This window comes from Drosophila serrata, unplaced genomic scaffold (assembly GCF_035046125.1).
Source record: "Drosophila serrata isolate PLE 108 unplaced genomic scaffold, ASM3504612v1 contig_165, whole genome shotgun sequence".
Taxonomy (NCBI): domain Eukaryota; kingdom Metazoa; phylum Arthropoda; class Insecta; order Diptera; family Drosophilidae; genus Drosophila; species Drosophila serrata.
Genome location: NW_028257063.1, coordinates 3,994,827 through 4,010,936, shown reverse-complemented (window position 1 = coordinate 4,010,936; position 16,110 = coordinate 3,994,827). Strand labels below are relative to the sequence as shown.

Genomic DNA, 16,110 nt, shown 5'->3' with positions numbered 1-16,110 from the left:
TCACGGTGTTTTCCACCAAATTACTTGGTAATTAGGAATTATTAAGTTACCCGGGCTTAGGACGTTTTGGTCTCCTCGAATTAATAGCTGAGGCTAAAAAGCTAAATCCCTGAATTTGGTAAAGTTTTTGCAAAGAGAGTTCTTTTGAACTTAACAGAAGAGATAAACTTTTAAAGGCTTGACACTTTCTATTAGTTATTTATTTATTTTAATAATCAAATCATAAACTTAAAGTTCTTTAAAATTAATCTAAAGTTTTAAAACCAGTGTATCCTTATCCCTTGAAAACTCCAAGACCCCGCTGCGGGGGTTTCCTTAACTCGGGGAAAACCACACGCCGGAAGCGTTTGCTACGTGGCGTCGCCTGTCAAGTGGCCATGGATTTGGGCCACGTTAAGTTGCTGTTGCTGGTCAGGAAGCCCGCCAAATCCGCTGGACAGTTTGCTGGTGTAGCGGAGAATGAGGGGTTTTTCGGGGCCATTAGGCGAGCTGTCAGTGTAAACGCTCCTTGTTTATTTAGTGGCCGTTCTTTTGCGCTTTTTACGGTCCTTTCCCCCCGTAGCTCATTCTCTGGCACATGTGTGTGTGTGTGGTGTGTGTCCTGGCATTTCACGGGCCCTCGTGACCAGTAATTGCTCTTCTTTCTTTGGTCAAATGTTTGCATGGTCTACTTTGCTGGCTTAATCAAATATTACGAGTGAATGTGTACGGACCGTGATCCGTCCGGATGCAGCGGTGGCCTGGATGGATCTCCTCGCTTTTTCGCCTCGGAAATTAATTGCTTCCTGGCTTCAGTTCATTGACCAGGCGTTGGCCCATCCAGTTGGAGTCTTCAATTTGTAGCCGCTTAATCCCCAATTAGTCCACTGGGTCTGGCTCTGATAATTTATTTTCTTAATGGGCTCCGTTTTACGGGCGGACATTTTTACGGGACTAGCATGTGTGCAGCTGATGCTTGATAGTTAATAACTATAAAAAGTTAGTGACCCAAAGCCAGACTTAAAGTCTTTTAAATGGTTTAAAATATATTTTTACCCTGAGCGTAGTTCACTCCTTGCTTTAAATTAAGCGTTGGCCACACTGTTTAAAGCTGACTCCTTAGAAGTTTGCAAATTTCCAGCAAATTGCATTCTTTATTTGGTCAACTATTTCGTTCGCTTCATATAACCAGCAAAGGAAAAAATTCTTTTCAACTTTAGCTTCCGTTTTGTTGATTTTAATTTCATTTTGTGCCATACTACTTGGCTATGTACTCGTAAAAATGGTAATTGTGCACACATTTCCTGTAGTTTTCTGTACTTTTTTTTAAAGAAAAACGTAGAATATTTGCGGTCGACGTCTGTCTGGTTGCATTTCTTTTGTTGTTTTTGTCAACAATTTGCCTAGAATGCGTCTGACTTTAGTTCAGAGAATGCCGTGCAAAAACGAAAATAGCTTTACAATGCGAATTCTCAGTGCGGCTTCATTGCTTTCAGTGCGGTTTTTCTTAATGTTGTTCATCTTGTTGTTGTTTGTTCATCTTCTCATTAAACTTTTGCGTCTGCAGATGAAAAGTGCCAGAGACTTATCGACATCGACATCATCATCATGGCACTGAGCACTCCCAAGTTTATTTGTTGCCTCCTGCCGATTGTATCCTTCGCCATTCCCTCTGGCTCATAAACAAAAGTCATTTCAACGCGGCGTCTTGGCTGCCTTTCCTCTCCTTTTGGATACTCTTTCGAAAAGGTTGTATGAGTTGTTTATAAATGTTGTATACTTTTGTATGAGAATTCATTGTTTATTGAGGAGTTTGGTTTGTCAATTAATCATATATTCTTATGACACTGTACTTATGTACTTATGACACGTATTCTTTATGACACTGCTGTGTTTAGTTTTGTTCAAGGCACTTGGTCACACTTTTTGCTTCATTATTATAAATACCTTGGGTAGAAATGTAGTCTTATTTGAAAAACAAACTTTATAAGGGTATCAAAACTAACTTCATCTGTTCAAATTTAGACGTTTTTTGGTGCGGTAGCTGTGAACTCATTACGACCACGCCCACCTAGCGCACATGCCGCCCCCTTAAAAGGTCGTGGAGCATGTGTGCTTCTCGGTGACTTGAAAAGTTTTTCCATATAAATTACCAGCTCGGGGCGCATCGAAGGCGATGAGAAGGACATTTTTAGCGCGATGCGCGATGCACGATGTGCTGCTGCCTCGTTTTCTTACTAATAATAATGTTGCTGGTAGGGGAAACAGAGGAATACGAAAAAAAAGAAAGGGGGGATTCACCGAGACAGTAGCCGGCAGAAGGCAAGGATCCAGCTGCCAGCTGACAATTCATACACAACGTATGTTGACACGTGGCTGGGGTCCCTTTTGTCTGGGAACGCCAGCAACCATCCTCAGAAATTGAATTTGGCCACGATATAACTCAATTCACACGCTCCAGCTCCAGTATGACGGGGATTCACTTGCAGGACGCATATAGCCAGGACGAAAGGCAACCATCATCAGAGCTTCCTCAGCAGCAAAAGTCGAATCAATTGAGTTGGAACCAGTTTACTTATTTAAAACGAAAAATTATGAGTATCCTAAGAACCTGAGCAGGCTTGGAGTGTGGTGTTACATCCATAGCTTAGTTTCCAGTTTAATTCGATTACCGGACAGTTACGTATATCAACCGAAATGGATAAATTGGTCACCATGATGATGGACAAACGTGAATCTCGCTTTACGGTCACCGACAGCATGACCAAGTTGGCTTTGACCCGACTGGACACGATTTGTAACTCAGAGGACAAGGAGAAGACCATTATCAAGATCCTTCTGGCAATGGAGGAAAAGTTTCGTATCTATTTTGAGGCTAATCAAAAGGAACTGGAGCTGCAGAGGATCGCTGCTCAGACTTTGTGGCACTTGGTGCAGCGCTACCAAATCGCCGTGCAAGTGGACACCAGTTGCATGTGCCCGAAGATTTACGAAATCGAGACTGAGGATGCCATCATCAACAAATATCATATGCATTATCAGGTGGAATTAGCTACTCTATACATATATCTTCATATATCATTACTAGATGCATTGATTATAGGTAATTGTGGGCTCCAACAAGAGTCAGCATATTGGCATCCATGCTTTGAGGCCCTTTGTCCTGGCCTTTCGCCGCGAATGCGCCACACTGGACTTGGAAGAAGAGACGCCTTTTATTCTAGGCGATGCCTTTCACAAGCCAATTACTTTCTTCATTGATTTGGTGGACGAGATCTTTAACTACTTCTACAGTGGTCATTTGCAGCTGGAGTGTGCCGCCCGTATGCTAGATCCCGCTGACCTCAAAAGCCTGGAGTACTATCAGAGTCTGCTGGCCCCCAATGAGGACTTTGACGAGTACTTTCTGTACAACATAAGTTTCTGCAAGTGCCTGAGGGCACCGCCCAAGTGCGTATCCGTGGTCCGGGAAAGTTTCAAGAAGGAGAAGAAGGACATCCTGGAGGCCTATGTGACGAAGGCCAAGCAGGCGCGTTGTGCCCGGCGCATTGCCAAGATGTCAAAGCCAAAGGCCGAGGTTGTAGTCCCGAAGCGTAGGATCTCGCTTTTCAATAGTCCCTCCAGTCAGAAGAACTCGTTGAGCCTCAGGGAATCCCTCAACTCTCTATATCAGCGTCAGCGAAGCCTTAAATTTCTGTTGGGCAACGTTTTGAGCGTTCATCATATTAATTAATCCGATCCAATCGAAATTCCTGTTTAATTCAATTAAATACACAAAGCGAGTCAGCCGATGGCCCTTGAGCTCTCGTATGAATTGGATTTGGTGTGTGTTTTCTCATCAAAAGGTTTACTCTCTCAATTGAAAGTGAGTAAAGTTTTAATTTCATTTGAACTCAAAGTGAAACAACACATATTTTCACGTGAGTTTTTCCAGTTAAATGATAAGTTAAATGGTAGAATAATATTCAGAGTTGAGGAGAATATATTTGTCCTTTTGACCCTGAAAAGATTATAAACTTTCATGGTGAATTGGTGGGAGCTAAGATCCTATGTACAAGTTTACTATGTTTTACAACAGAAACGATCGAGGTAATCTATGAAGATACTTCCGAAATTCTCATGTTTAAGAATTTAAGTTTTACGCTTTTGTTGTAAGAAAATATTCTCTCAAATCAAAATATATAACATTAAATCACTCTATACTTTAAAACCTTTAATTTAACAAGGCTCACTCCCATTTTTCCATACGAATTATAACCGAAATTATAAACTTACCATTTAAATGCACATTTTACGCCATAAAACAGAGTCTTAATTACCCCAAAAGACCAAAATGTATTAGGTGCAAATTAAAGACTACAATATATATTTGGAAAATAAGCAACTTTGCATGTGCGTGCCTAGCTGACGATGATTTCTACTTTTTATTTATAGAGTGAGAAACGTGCACTTAATGAAGAGACTATAAATAAATTAGATTCGCTTTTTGGCTTAAAAAGCAACGTGAAGTGACGGGGCGAATGCAAATGCAAATGCAAATGTTAAATTTGTATCGCATGACTGCGTCGTCGTTTGTATCCGTACTAAATTACGTATACGCGGCGTATGCGTAATATAGGACACGTATACGCCATGGCGACCGTTGTACTTGTACTCACCGATCTGGCGCCGGAGGTGATGCGAGCACTCTGGGAGCGCGTTGCCGGCCGGCGTCGTCGATAGCCCGGTGTGCCACCTTCGGGCGTGGCACTGCCCGAGGCACTGGGCATCCCATGGATGACCGTCTCGATGCTGGCGCCGGTGGCACAAATGGAGGCGCTTCTCGTCTTCTTCTGCATGCGATGATGCATCGGGGAGATGTCGTCCACCATCCTGACAGAGAGCTGTCTGGGGAAATTCCAATCCTCCTTCGTCTTTCGTCCTTTTCTTGTGTGTTTTTTTGGTGTTTTCTGTGTTTGCTCTCTGGTCTAGAGTCTAGCGTTTCTACGTTCGTGCTCTAAGCAAATCGTGCTGTGGTTCTAGTGGCTCTTTTTTGCAGCCTCTCTGTTGCATAATTCATAATCTGAGTTTTGATTTGATGTGTGATTGTTTTTTCTATTTGGTTTTATTTGGTGCACTCTGCAAATAAATGGCGACAAGCAAAAAGAAACAAATGCAGACAACATTTAAATGATATTTCAAATCAAAATTGCACAGTTCTCCAATATACTATATAAATTTTGTATGTATTTTCGGGTCGTGACAAATTTTCTATGTTCTAGTTGGCCAAGTTTTTACATAAAAATAACCCAAAGGCAAAAAGCAAAAGTGTGATAGAGCTGCGGCAGAAAAGCGAATTTCATCTGGCGGCAACACACACACACAAAATATATATTTGTAACAACATGCAACATAATTTGCTGTGTGATTTTTCATTTCAAACCGACGGCCTGCCGGCCATTAAACATCAAATTCCTCTGTTTTTGTTTCTACTGAATTTATTTATAAATTTGCCTCGCGCGCGGTCTCTCCTCTCGGATTCGGGTTGGAACTGGGTCAGCCCAGATCCCGAGACCGAGAACGACAAATTGCCACAAAAACCAATCCAAAATCCATTCAAAAAAGGGGGCGGGGATCAAGCCTTTTGGGGATTGCGGTTAGTATCGAGGTTATATAAGGTTAATGTCACTGTTATGAAAGTTTGCCTTATGTTATACAATTTGCTAGAATGAGATTTATTGATCGATTGGATTTTTCTTTCATTTAAATTTAAATTCAATATTTTATTTATGCAAATTTAATTCCTCTAAAAACATGGTTTCTTACTCCAAAGTTTAGTGTAAATATATAATCAGCTAAATGGTTGTATTATATATTAAAGAATTTATTATTATTGTGAACTTGCAAATGGTTCTTTAAGGTATTATGACTTTAGGATGAATTTAAATGTGGCAAACCCGATTTTTAATACTTTTTTGTTTACTAATTTAGTTTAGAGTAACTTTTTGAGTATAAATATGAGGTTTATGATACTGCATCGTTGATTTTGTGAACTTTATACAAGAAATACTTAAATAAAAACAAATACTACAAAAATTCCTTAATGAACTGGTAACTGAAAATACCAATTTTGGTAATAATTAATTTGTATTACTTTTTTTATATTTTGTGTAATTTTTTTTGTACATATATTAATTCAAGTGAGTTAAGCTCTGTAAGAAATAAGTGCCAAGGTAACATAATAAGTAGGTTTCCTTTTCCGCCGAAATTATTTAAGAAATAATTCCATTATTACAAAAATTTGGATTTCATAAGCAGCTGGCGATTTCCAAACATTTTCTTCTTCCCTCCAACTTTTGGTTTTGTTTATATCCACTTGATCTTGTGCTTTTCAAGAGTTCGTTAATCACGTAATTCTCTGTGCCTAATAATAGATTTCTTTATATTTTCTTCATTGACTAACCCTTGCATAAGATTTTAAACTAGGAAAACTTTTGTATTAAGCAAACTTTTCCCCATCTATATAAAGGTAAGGTTGTGGAAACTTTGGGTGGAAAATTCTTTATCTTTCTCAAAGATAAGAAATAGAGAAAGCTAAAGAAGCCGTCTCTAATTGACACTAATTTCCATTTGTAGGCACTGTACATATATTTTATATATATATTATATATATCCCTGGGCTCTCCGCTAAGTGAAATCCATTTCTCTAGCTAAAGACGAGGGAAATTGCATTTTCCCAGACAGGCCAATCAAAACATATTCCTAATCCATTTAGGCTTCCCGTTCCCGCTTCCTTAGACATGCATCATTAGCCGCAGGAGGACCCCGATGGTGTCCTGTCGTAGCCCATCTCCCGCCATCGTGTCCTTATCCACTTTGGCTCTCTAATCAGGTTACTCTCTCGCCATCGTTCCATCCTCCTCCGGCGCTTAAGTGCACTTTCTGTTGCCGACAAGCGACTTGATGAACTTGCAGTTTTTGACCACGTTCCCTCAAGTGCCCAGTCGAGGCTCGGGTCTAAGCCCTGAGCTCCCACCCAAGTAATTAACTTGCGCGAATGATTAAAACATAAATAATTAAAAGGACGCCATCCTTGTACACCCTTTTTTTTTTTTTTCTATTATTGTGTTTCTGCAGAACAAAAGATTCGGGCCAAGTCCCGCCCAAGTAAATAATGCAAAGTGTGCTTGGAAGGAACACAAAAAAAGTAAGGGGGTTAGAATAAATACATAAACTTGAAAATGTTCTTTAACGTGGCAGCATATGCGACAACAGCTTTGAGATAAGCAGCCAGCGACACTGCGAGAAAATAAGCTACAGAATAAGGTCTAAAATATAGATTTTTGGGAACTTTTTAACGTTTTTTAAGGCAGAAAGTTCTAGAAAAATGGAGGAATAACTGAAAGGAACTATGTTTAGTTTTAAAAGGTTTCTAGCTTTGTTTATAAAAACAAACCTATTGTTATTTATATAGATTTAAATCAGAACTAAACTAAAATTCCAACAAAATGCAAACTCTAAGAGTTATCCCAACATTTGGCTTTAAGGCGCTTAAAGATCGAAGCAAACTTTCCCTGCTACTTTACGCATGATTTGCCATCCATTTTGCCGCTAAACCGAGAATCCAGCGATGCATTACTAGGACACACGAAAAAGGACTCGGAAATCGGGATAAAGGGTACGGATAAGGGTCTGGCTAGGGGGTTTTGGATAAGGTTTCCCCTCCCCAGTTGGTGATTTCAGCTGCTGACCCATCCAGTCGTGCATGAAACTCCTGGCCACATGATGATGAAGTCGTCATCGAAGAATCCTTTGTCAGCAGCTTCATCCTGTTCTGTCCTGCCTCGACTTGTTTGCATTCAATTGATGCCAACGGCAGTGGGCTAACAACAACATGGCCCAGAGCACCCTCCGGTGCGTGGCTATGTGTGTGTCCTCCTAATTGGCCAACACACAGACACATATGGAGTTCATGGAAAGAGCCTTTAAAGCCTTTGGAGCCTTTGGACTTTGCTATTAATTTTCATTTTTATGTTTATAGACTTTTTTCCCCGGAATTCAATGCCATATTAGTGGGTGGAAAGGCTGGTCATTTGCTTTTATGGCCCAATATGACGGGGAAACGTACTTTCTAGCCAACCTTATCGTGTGGCCTGTTGCTAGTTATTAACATAAATATTTCTCTTTTGCTTCAATTTTTGTCATACCTCGATATGGGGAAAGGGTATATGGGTTTAGAGGAAATTTGGGATTGGGAAAAGTAATACTAATACATTGATATTTATAGTTCTATAATTTCCTAGATTTATTAGTTTCTTTACTTATTTTTTGCTCTCTATAATATTTCCCCTTCTCTGTCGCAGAAAAGTAGGCAATATTATCTAACACAAACCTCCTGGCGGGTATTTAAAAGTCGTGTTCATGTTCCTTGTTCTCCTGCCTAATCAGGCCACACATTGATGTGGATGTGGTTGTGGTTGTGGACAGATGATGACAGCTGGGCACGGTTCCAGGCAACTTAAGCTATCGCACAAAATGTGAACAAAAAGTGCGTTCAGCCTACCAATATCCCAAAAAAAAAGGAAATATATATATATGTTTAAAAAATCCCCGATAAAGTGTCACCAGATACGGCTTGTATGGCCTGATATGTAGGTTCCCAGTGGAAAACTCGACTATTTATGGGGGGTGGCCACCTGAGTGGACGAAAAAAAGGTGACAAAAGGTGAAACAATGAAGCTCAGCGGAGCAGAAATGCAAACCAAATGGATTTTAATGGAAACCCGATTGTGGTCGAGGTTCAATTGGTTTTAAATATATTATATTTTATTGGTGTTTTATCAATGGACAATCAGAGATATAAATAAGTAAACCAAAATGCAAAAAGGAAATGTAATTTAAAATTAATTTGCTTCGTTTTTTGATGGTGAATATGGAATAATTGCCACTGTCAAGCTGCTGTTTATGTATATTGAATCTTAAAAAAAGAAAATGTATTTATGTTTACGTTTTGCATTTAAATAAATATTTATATTTGTAAAGAACTTGCTGTTGCTATATTTATGGTATTAAATTCAAATAAATAAAGCAGGTAAACAAACTGACAATGAAATGAAACAAAATTAAAGATAGTATAAAGATTTCCCTAAGGAAATTTCCTACACATTATTTCGCCAGAATCAAATTTATATAGTGTTATATTGACATGACTCAGGAACTCAAACAATTCTATATTAAATCATGTTTATATTAAATCTGTCAGACTATTTATTTTCCCGCTGGCAGCTAATGTACACAGATGGATGCCTAGTTGTTCCGGGAAACGTTTCGGATTCATCTCCTTTTTCACTACGGATGATGACCCTGGAGGCCACGCCTCCATTGTGTAGGCCGCTTCCCTTTAACACATCCTCGACGTCCTTGTCGTCCGTGTTGTCCTTGTTATCGGTGTGACAGTTTGTGTTCGTGTTCGTTTTGTTTGGTCTGCTTCCCTTTGAGCCTCATCTCATCGTTGTCGCTGGCCATTTGTGTTTATTTCCATGGCCAGCTCACCAGCTCACCAGCACACCTGTTGCTGTAAAATTAATTTCAATGGGTCACAGGTGGTCACTGGGGCGGCCTTAAAGGTCAGGGCCAGTGTCAGATAACTTCTCATTATTTCAGTTTCTGCCACATTAATCCAAAGTCGAGTACTCATCTTTATCTCTCATCTTCTGACTGGCAAAGAATAATCCCAAGTAGCTTTTGTCAACACAAATGAAAATGAGCTAAATAAAAACGAAAAGTTTTTTATTGCGCATACGCCGCGTTGTCGCGTTCATTTCCTTGGTGGAAAAACAAATTTGAATGATTAAATAAATTATCTAGCTAAGAATGGAGGGAATTTCCACGTCTAGAATGATCATAAAATCGTGATGAAATTGCTTCATGGCGGGGAGATCATCAACCTATATTGAAATATATAGAAACCATTTTGTTTATTGCCTCAAACTGTTTGACATTAATTTATAGCCATATTTATGTTGCTCTTTTTTGCTCTCGTTTTGTTAAAGTGGCTAAACAAATGGAATTTCTCGCGCCTTTGATTTCTTGTTTAATGTTCAACAAATCGATGAGCGGCAGAGGACTGCGCAAAATCTGTTGCGGCAATTTTTATTTATTTTCTCCAAAAAGATTTTCCAAATCGTTGCGCAAAATCGAGCTCAAGGGCAGATTATGGTGCTTAATGTGCTGTATCCTTCGTCTGCGAGTCCTCTCCATCGAATCCCTGTCTGTTTAGTTTAAACTTCACGTCCTTTACGGTGATTATGACACATGTAGAGGGGCGGAGTGAACGAGTGTGTGTTTTGGGGGGTGTATTTATTCCACCTTTGCCTTTGCCGCCTGCTGTTTACTTCAAGTGGTAAGTATTTTCTTGGCCCTGGGCCCTCTTATTCCCAATTTAGATTCAAATCAAGCCAAGAGCTGGGGCAGCGAGGGGTTGGCGCAGATGTTTACCCAAAAAATTCACTTCATTTAGTTTGTGACAGGATAAATAAGACCATACAAGCGATCTCTTTGAAGTAGAAGGAGCAGAATGTGTGTGTCATAATTAACTATAGCATTTTTTTTCTTTGTGGGGAGTAAATTCGTATCTGCTGAACGGCAATTTGCCTCAAAAATAAATCAAGGAAATTTACGACATTCTTCTGTCCCGAAACTCACTCCCCTAATTGGTCGCCAGCATTTGATTTCACATTCTCGTTGCCTTTTGTTCGATTTTATTATGGCAATTGGATTTTCACAGTTGGTTCGTTTGAGGAATTTTCCTCTTTGCTTGCCATTTTTTTTTGTGTGCCACACATTTATTTACCGGGAAAATGCTTTTGATTCTGGATAATTGAAAAGAAGGGGGGAGGCAATACTTAGCTTAGATTTCTGAGGGAATAAACTTGGTCAACTCTGGAATTTGCACAGAAATGTGGCTTAAAAATGTCACAGTTGTGTAGGACTTTAAGAGGAAATCCACTTGACTTGTTTTTCCACCTCAAAAGTGTAGGTTTTCCTAAACCAAAACTAGGTAAATCCCTTCTGCAAATCTCTACTAATCCCCGACCGAATTACCCAATTTAGATCGAATCAAAATAGTCCAAACTATTAACTTGAATCACTTTCCTTCTGCTCCACTGGTTTTTCCGATTTTCTACGCAATCCTTTCAGCTGGAATCAATTGCTACTTCCTTCTTGCACATCGATCTATCTGATTTGCAAACTCTTTATGTCCTGGACACTGCCTCCTGCTGACCCAGACAGTTGCAATTATGTTTCCCCCTCGAAGCTGGTCAGTGTCCAAGGGACTGACGATTGGGAAATATTTTTTCTACTAGAAAAATGGATAAAAAGTTCAGTTTGAGCTACGGAACTCATTCGCATTTGAACTTTTTGCTGTTTGTTTGGCTTGCCCTGGGCTTGGATTTGGTTTCCGAGTTCTACTAGTTCGAGTCCTGGAAGCACTTTAAGTGTGTGCATAAATATTTTTCCCCCCAGGGAGGATGAGGATGAGGATGAGGACTGAGTTATGTGGCGGAAGTGTGTCCCACTTCATAGTCAGTCCAGGAACTGGGGGAAACACCACTCAACGCCACACCACTTGCTAACCAATTGTCACTGCCACTAAGGGTTTCCCGACCCCCCCCCAGTCACGTTTCCTTTGCTCAACTAAAAATGCGGTAGTCCTGCAGAGAGAGAAAATGTTTTCAGGGATTTTAAAAACACAAACAAAAAGGCTATAGACATGCCAAAGGGCAGAGTATGTTTTACAGCCTTCAGGAATAAAAGAAAATGTATGGAAAATGTATTTTTAAAATGATTTTGCTTCAGTGCTGGGACAGGGACAGTAACAGGAACACGGGACCTGTCATGTTCAACGCATCCCCGGGCTGACAAAGAGTCCAAAGAGCAATGACAGAGGGCGACATCGTTTTTGGAGGGCCAAGTGGTGGGTGGTGGCACATGGAGCACATATGAAGCTGCCAGGAGGTGGACAATGCCGCGACCTGGCCAAAAAACCGTGCTCAACCTTTTGACATATGCGAGCGGCATATGGCCATGGGTGTTTGCCTCTGATGTCATGGCTTCCTGCTCTTGATCCTGTTCCTGTTCCTGTTCCTGCTCCCTGCTCCTGCTCCCCATGCCAGTTGCAGGCAAAGACAACGAACAGAGTAGGCTTTTGTTGCCGTGGCCACTCTCCACTCTCCACTTAGTTAGTGCAGCTTTTAATTGAATTTGGAAATTTGGAAGAGCTCGAAACCGAGCTCGAGCCAAAGCAATCTGGCCAATTCATTCTGCGAATTCGGTTTGACCCTGGGCCACCTACTGGGTTCACCTTCCCAGGCAATTAGTGGTGGCCCTTCAGTTGCTCAAACTCTAATGGAATTAGTTGTTAATTCGATTTTCCATAAAAGCAGGACCTGGTCCCGCAGGACGTGTGCCTTTGTTGGAAGTGTAGTATTCCGTGGGATGGAGGCACCTATCCATATCAGTGTTGTCGAAAATATAAAGCAAATACTAACATTGTCTTAACATTTTTAAAAGTTAAGTAAGGAAACTATTGCTAAATGATGTGAGTTTGAAATGTATTCAACAATATAATCGGAATTTAAATATTTTGTACTGAAAACTAACTTAGTTTTATGAGTAATTTACTAAGATTATTGAAGAAAATATTTATGAAAATGTAAAATGTTTTAATGATTATTTTATATTAATAGAAGATACTTTTATTTTAATAGAATGATATCCCTGAGAGTTACCAAAATTTAAAGCTATGTTGCCACGAGCAAAGGTTGTTCCTCATCAAGTGTTCCTAGATTTAGCCAGCTCTCTTACTTGTTTTATTGTTTAAATTGTACCTCCACTTAATTGACAATTGTTTAGTAAATAAATAGTAACCTCAATTTGCCATCACTGTCGAGTTAAAAGCCAAAGGCGTGGCCAGAAAGTCGCGTGCCAGCGGAGCCAGACATTTTAGTTTAATTGGCCTGAGGGCCAAAAGGGGGAAAAAGTGCAGGCCCACACACATTGGGGAAAAGCATTGGGAAAAACATTGGAAAAATCAGTGAATTGAAATCAGAATGCCGCACTGCAGCTACATTTGTTTTTCTAGTGGCTTTCGTTCGTGTTTGGCTCTTGTGGTCAATGGGGATGACTCCCACTCTGCTTCTCTCTGAGTCCTGTCCTGACCTGTCATGTCCTGTGTCCTGATTAGGCCCCAGGATCTGAAATCTCTGGGGAATCGCTGAGTGCGGAGGGCGATTTGTATCGCTAATGATTGCCCACCATGACCGCGCTTGTCTTTGCTTTGTCCATTTTGTTCCCATTTTCCCCTGTTTTTTGCTTATTTTCGCTGATTGCAACTGAACAGCAATTTAATTTTATCTGATTCAGTCATTCCCAGCGGTCATAACGCCAATGTAATCTGTTTTTTGCTCTATTAAGACAAATGTTTAGATAAAGCTGGCCATACAATTTTTGCGGTAATTGTGTTGGCTTTTTTTTATTGATGTACAAAATTGCATTAAAGGAGGAGGGTTCAATGAACGGGGAATGAATCAAAGGAGTTAGCAAAAGGAAATTTAATTATGGGAAAACTTGCTTTGACAATGAGTGTATTGATTTTTAATTTTTTAGTATTTATTGTTTGATTTTAATCAGATTACTGGGTGCAAATAAATGTTATTTTATTGACTGAAATTAAGTTAATAAAGGTAAACCACCTGAAGAGCTTTTTGAAAAATAAATTCCACGTTTAACAATTGCATTCTTGTGGTTAATTATTGTCTTGATTATGGGTATGACACTACAAATAAAGAACAAGAAAGGAAACTAGTTGGGTAGCCTAAGTTTATTTATGTTTTTAGTTACTTTATTTATCGATATTTTTATTTGACAATTTTTTCGACAAAATCAAAGTTTAAAAATCTCATAACTAAGTCAAAAATGCATTAATTTCAATTCGGAAAGCGTTCCTATGTAAGTTTTGATTGTGTTAATAAATCTACATACTTATTTTGCAAAGTGAAAAAAATCAATTTTTTGTCTTTATTTTTGACAATTTTAACCCCTTAAAAAATGTTGAAAAAATTTTAAAAATTTGTTTTCTACAAAACATGGCTAGATCGATTCCCCTATTGATGCTGATCAAGAATATATATGATTTATAGGGTCGGAAATGACTCCTTCACCAAATATCATCAAGAACACATAAGATAAATCTCTTATAAGAACTATAGATAAAAATTTAACTTTTTAACAATTTTTGAAAAATTAGACTGTATAAATTTTAAAAAAAAATTGATAATTTTTTTTTTCTTTACTACATGCCTAGAAAGATTCGCGTGTTGATGCTGATCAAGAATATATATTATTTATAGGGTCGGAAATGATTTCTTCACTTAGTTTCAGGGTTCTGACTGAAATTATGATAACCTTGCAAGGATATTATTGTATAATAAAATATAACATAACAAACCTAAATATAAACATTCATAATTATAAATAAAAACAATAATTAAAGAATAAAATAGTAATCGATTTAAGTGAAATGCCAACAGGATCAATTATGTATGCTGTTTGCTAGATAATTTTGGTAAGGAAACTTGTTCACAGTCCGAGTTCTATAATTTTTATATATTATCCAGTATCATTTGGACTTATATAAATTATTCTTGTAATACTGACAAATGTCGTTCAATTTAAGACCCATCAACCTCTTGAAAATTTACAACTTTAACACGATTGTTATCTGCCTTTTTATTGGCTTTCTTCTTGGCGGCTTCTTTTTTTTTTGTTCATCCTCCTTCTGGCTGGCTTTCCCCAAAGACTTTCTTTGAATTTTATTTTTCCATTTAAAGGCTTCCCTTTGTCCCCAAGGAGTTTTTACAGCTCGCTTATCGAGGACATTTACCCCGTCCCGCTCTCTGTGTGTGACTTCTGATTAAATGTTATTTTATTTTATACGTTCTTGCATTGCCTGGCTGCTGCTGCTGCAGTTTGGAATCCATTTATCTTTTGTTACACTGCCCCGAATTGATTGTTATTTGGCAATTTCCCAGCGAGCCCTCTTTATGGCACCCCAATGGATTCGTTCTCGAATAAACCATTTTGCAGAAATAAATAAAAGAAAAGGAGAAGGGAAGCTGACTTCGTCGCATTGAATATTTAATGTTGGGTCCGTGCATGGGCCTTCATGGCGTATGAGTGATTTTTGCTGTTTGGTTTTTTACGAAGGAAATGGTTTTTTTTCTGGGAGATTATTCGGGAGCCACAAAAATACAAATAAAATAGAGAGAGAGAGTCAGAGAAGTGGAATTAAAGTAAACAAATCGAACAGGAAACAGGAAACGTGAAAAGTGCCAAGGCGCACGACACTTGCCACAACTCCTTTTTTTAGTTTTCCTTATTCTCAGGGAGGATGGTTGGAGTTTGGCGGTTAAATATGATATCTATTTGGGTCACGACACTGCAATCAAGTAATTTAATTAATCAAAAACAAACCTTTCTGTCAGCTGACGCCTCCGAGGAACTATGTCCTGCCGCAGGTAACTAATGAGCAGCGTCCTCGATTCGTTTCCTTTCTTTCTTTTTTTTATTTATGTATTTTTTGTTGGACATCCAGGAAAGTGTATTATGTATTTGATCGATAATTTTGTATAAATAAAAGGAAAACCCCTGAGCGGCGGCACAAGATAATACTTTATTTTATTTTTCTAGCACTTGTTCACTTTTCTTTTGGTTTTCCGTCGTATTCCCCGATTATTTTTAGCAAAACAGAACACGGAATATATTTTTTATGATTTCAGATAATTTTCCACCAACCGCGTATACATATAGTTGCCTCTCTCTCTATATATATATTTATTTATGTATATACTCGAATTATTTGATGTTGTATTATTTCTTTGTGTGGGAATTTCCAAACGCGGTTTTCCCCAAAAACAGTTTCGAAAATAAAAACGAACGAAATGTTGAGAGAGAAAGCGCTTTGGCGTTTTTCCCAACCGCTTTTCCACACATCCGATCCGTGCGAGCGCCGTCGAGTGTTTGAAGCGGTTTTTGCTTTAACATTCCGGTTCGGGTTCGGGTTTTTCCTTCGGCGCTTTCATTTGTGACGTC

At 39.0% G+C, this 16,110-nt stretch overlaps 2 protein-coding genes across 5 annotated transcripts in view; one reads left to right on the top strand and one right to left on the bottom strand.

Annotated features, from left to right (window-relative positions):
- The window catches only part of Rgk3 (Rad, Gem/Kir family member 3), a 29,762-nt gene extending 13,697 nt beyond the window's left edge, over positions 1 to 16,065 (bottom strand). For 2 of the 4 annotated variants that reach the window (XM_020946886.2, XM_020946888.2), the window contains exons 1-2: positions 15,493 to 16,065; positions 4,638 to 5,097 (exon numbers count right to left, since the gene is read on the bottom strand). In XM_020946886.2, coding sequence (XP_020802545.1) covers positions 4,638 to 4,850 — 213 coding nt within the window. In that variant the 5' untranslated portion in view covers positions 4,851 to 5,097; positions 15,493 to 16,065. The remainder of the gene's footprint in view (positions 1 to 4,637; positions 5,098 to 15,492) is intronic. The other 2 variants (XM_086827270.1, XM_086827271.1) reach the window with 1 other exon arrangement.
- LOC110179370 (uncharacterized) lies at positions 2,559 to 3,798 on the top strand. Its single transcript, XM_020946889.2, has 2 exons — positions 2,559 to 3,021; positions 3,083 to 3,798. The coding sequence occupies exons 1-2, from the start codon at positions 2,677 to 2,679 to the stop codon at positions 3,710 to 3,712; spliced, it is 975 nt and encodes a 324-aa protein (XP_020802548.1). The 5' UTR covers positions 2,559 to 2,676; the 3' UTR covers positions 3,713 to 3,798.
- Positions 16,066 to 16,110: the final 45 nt, after the last annotated feature.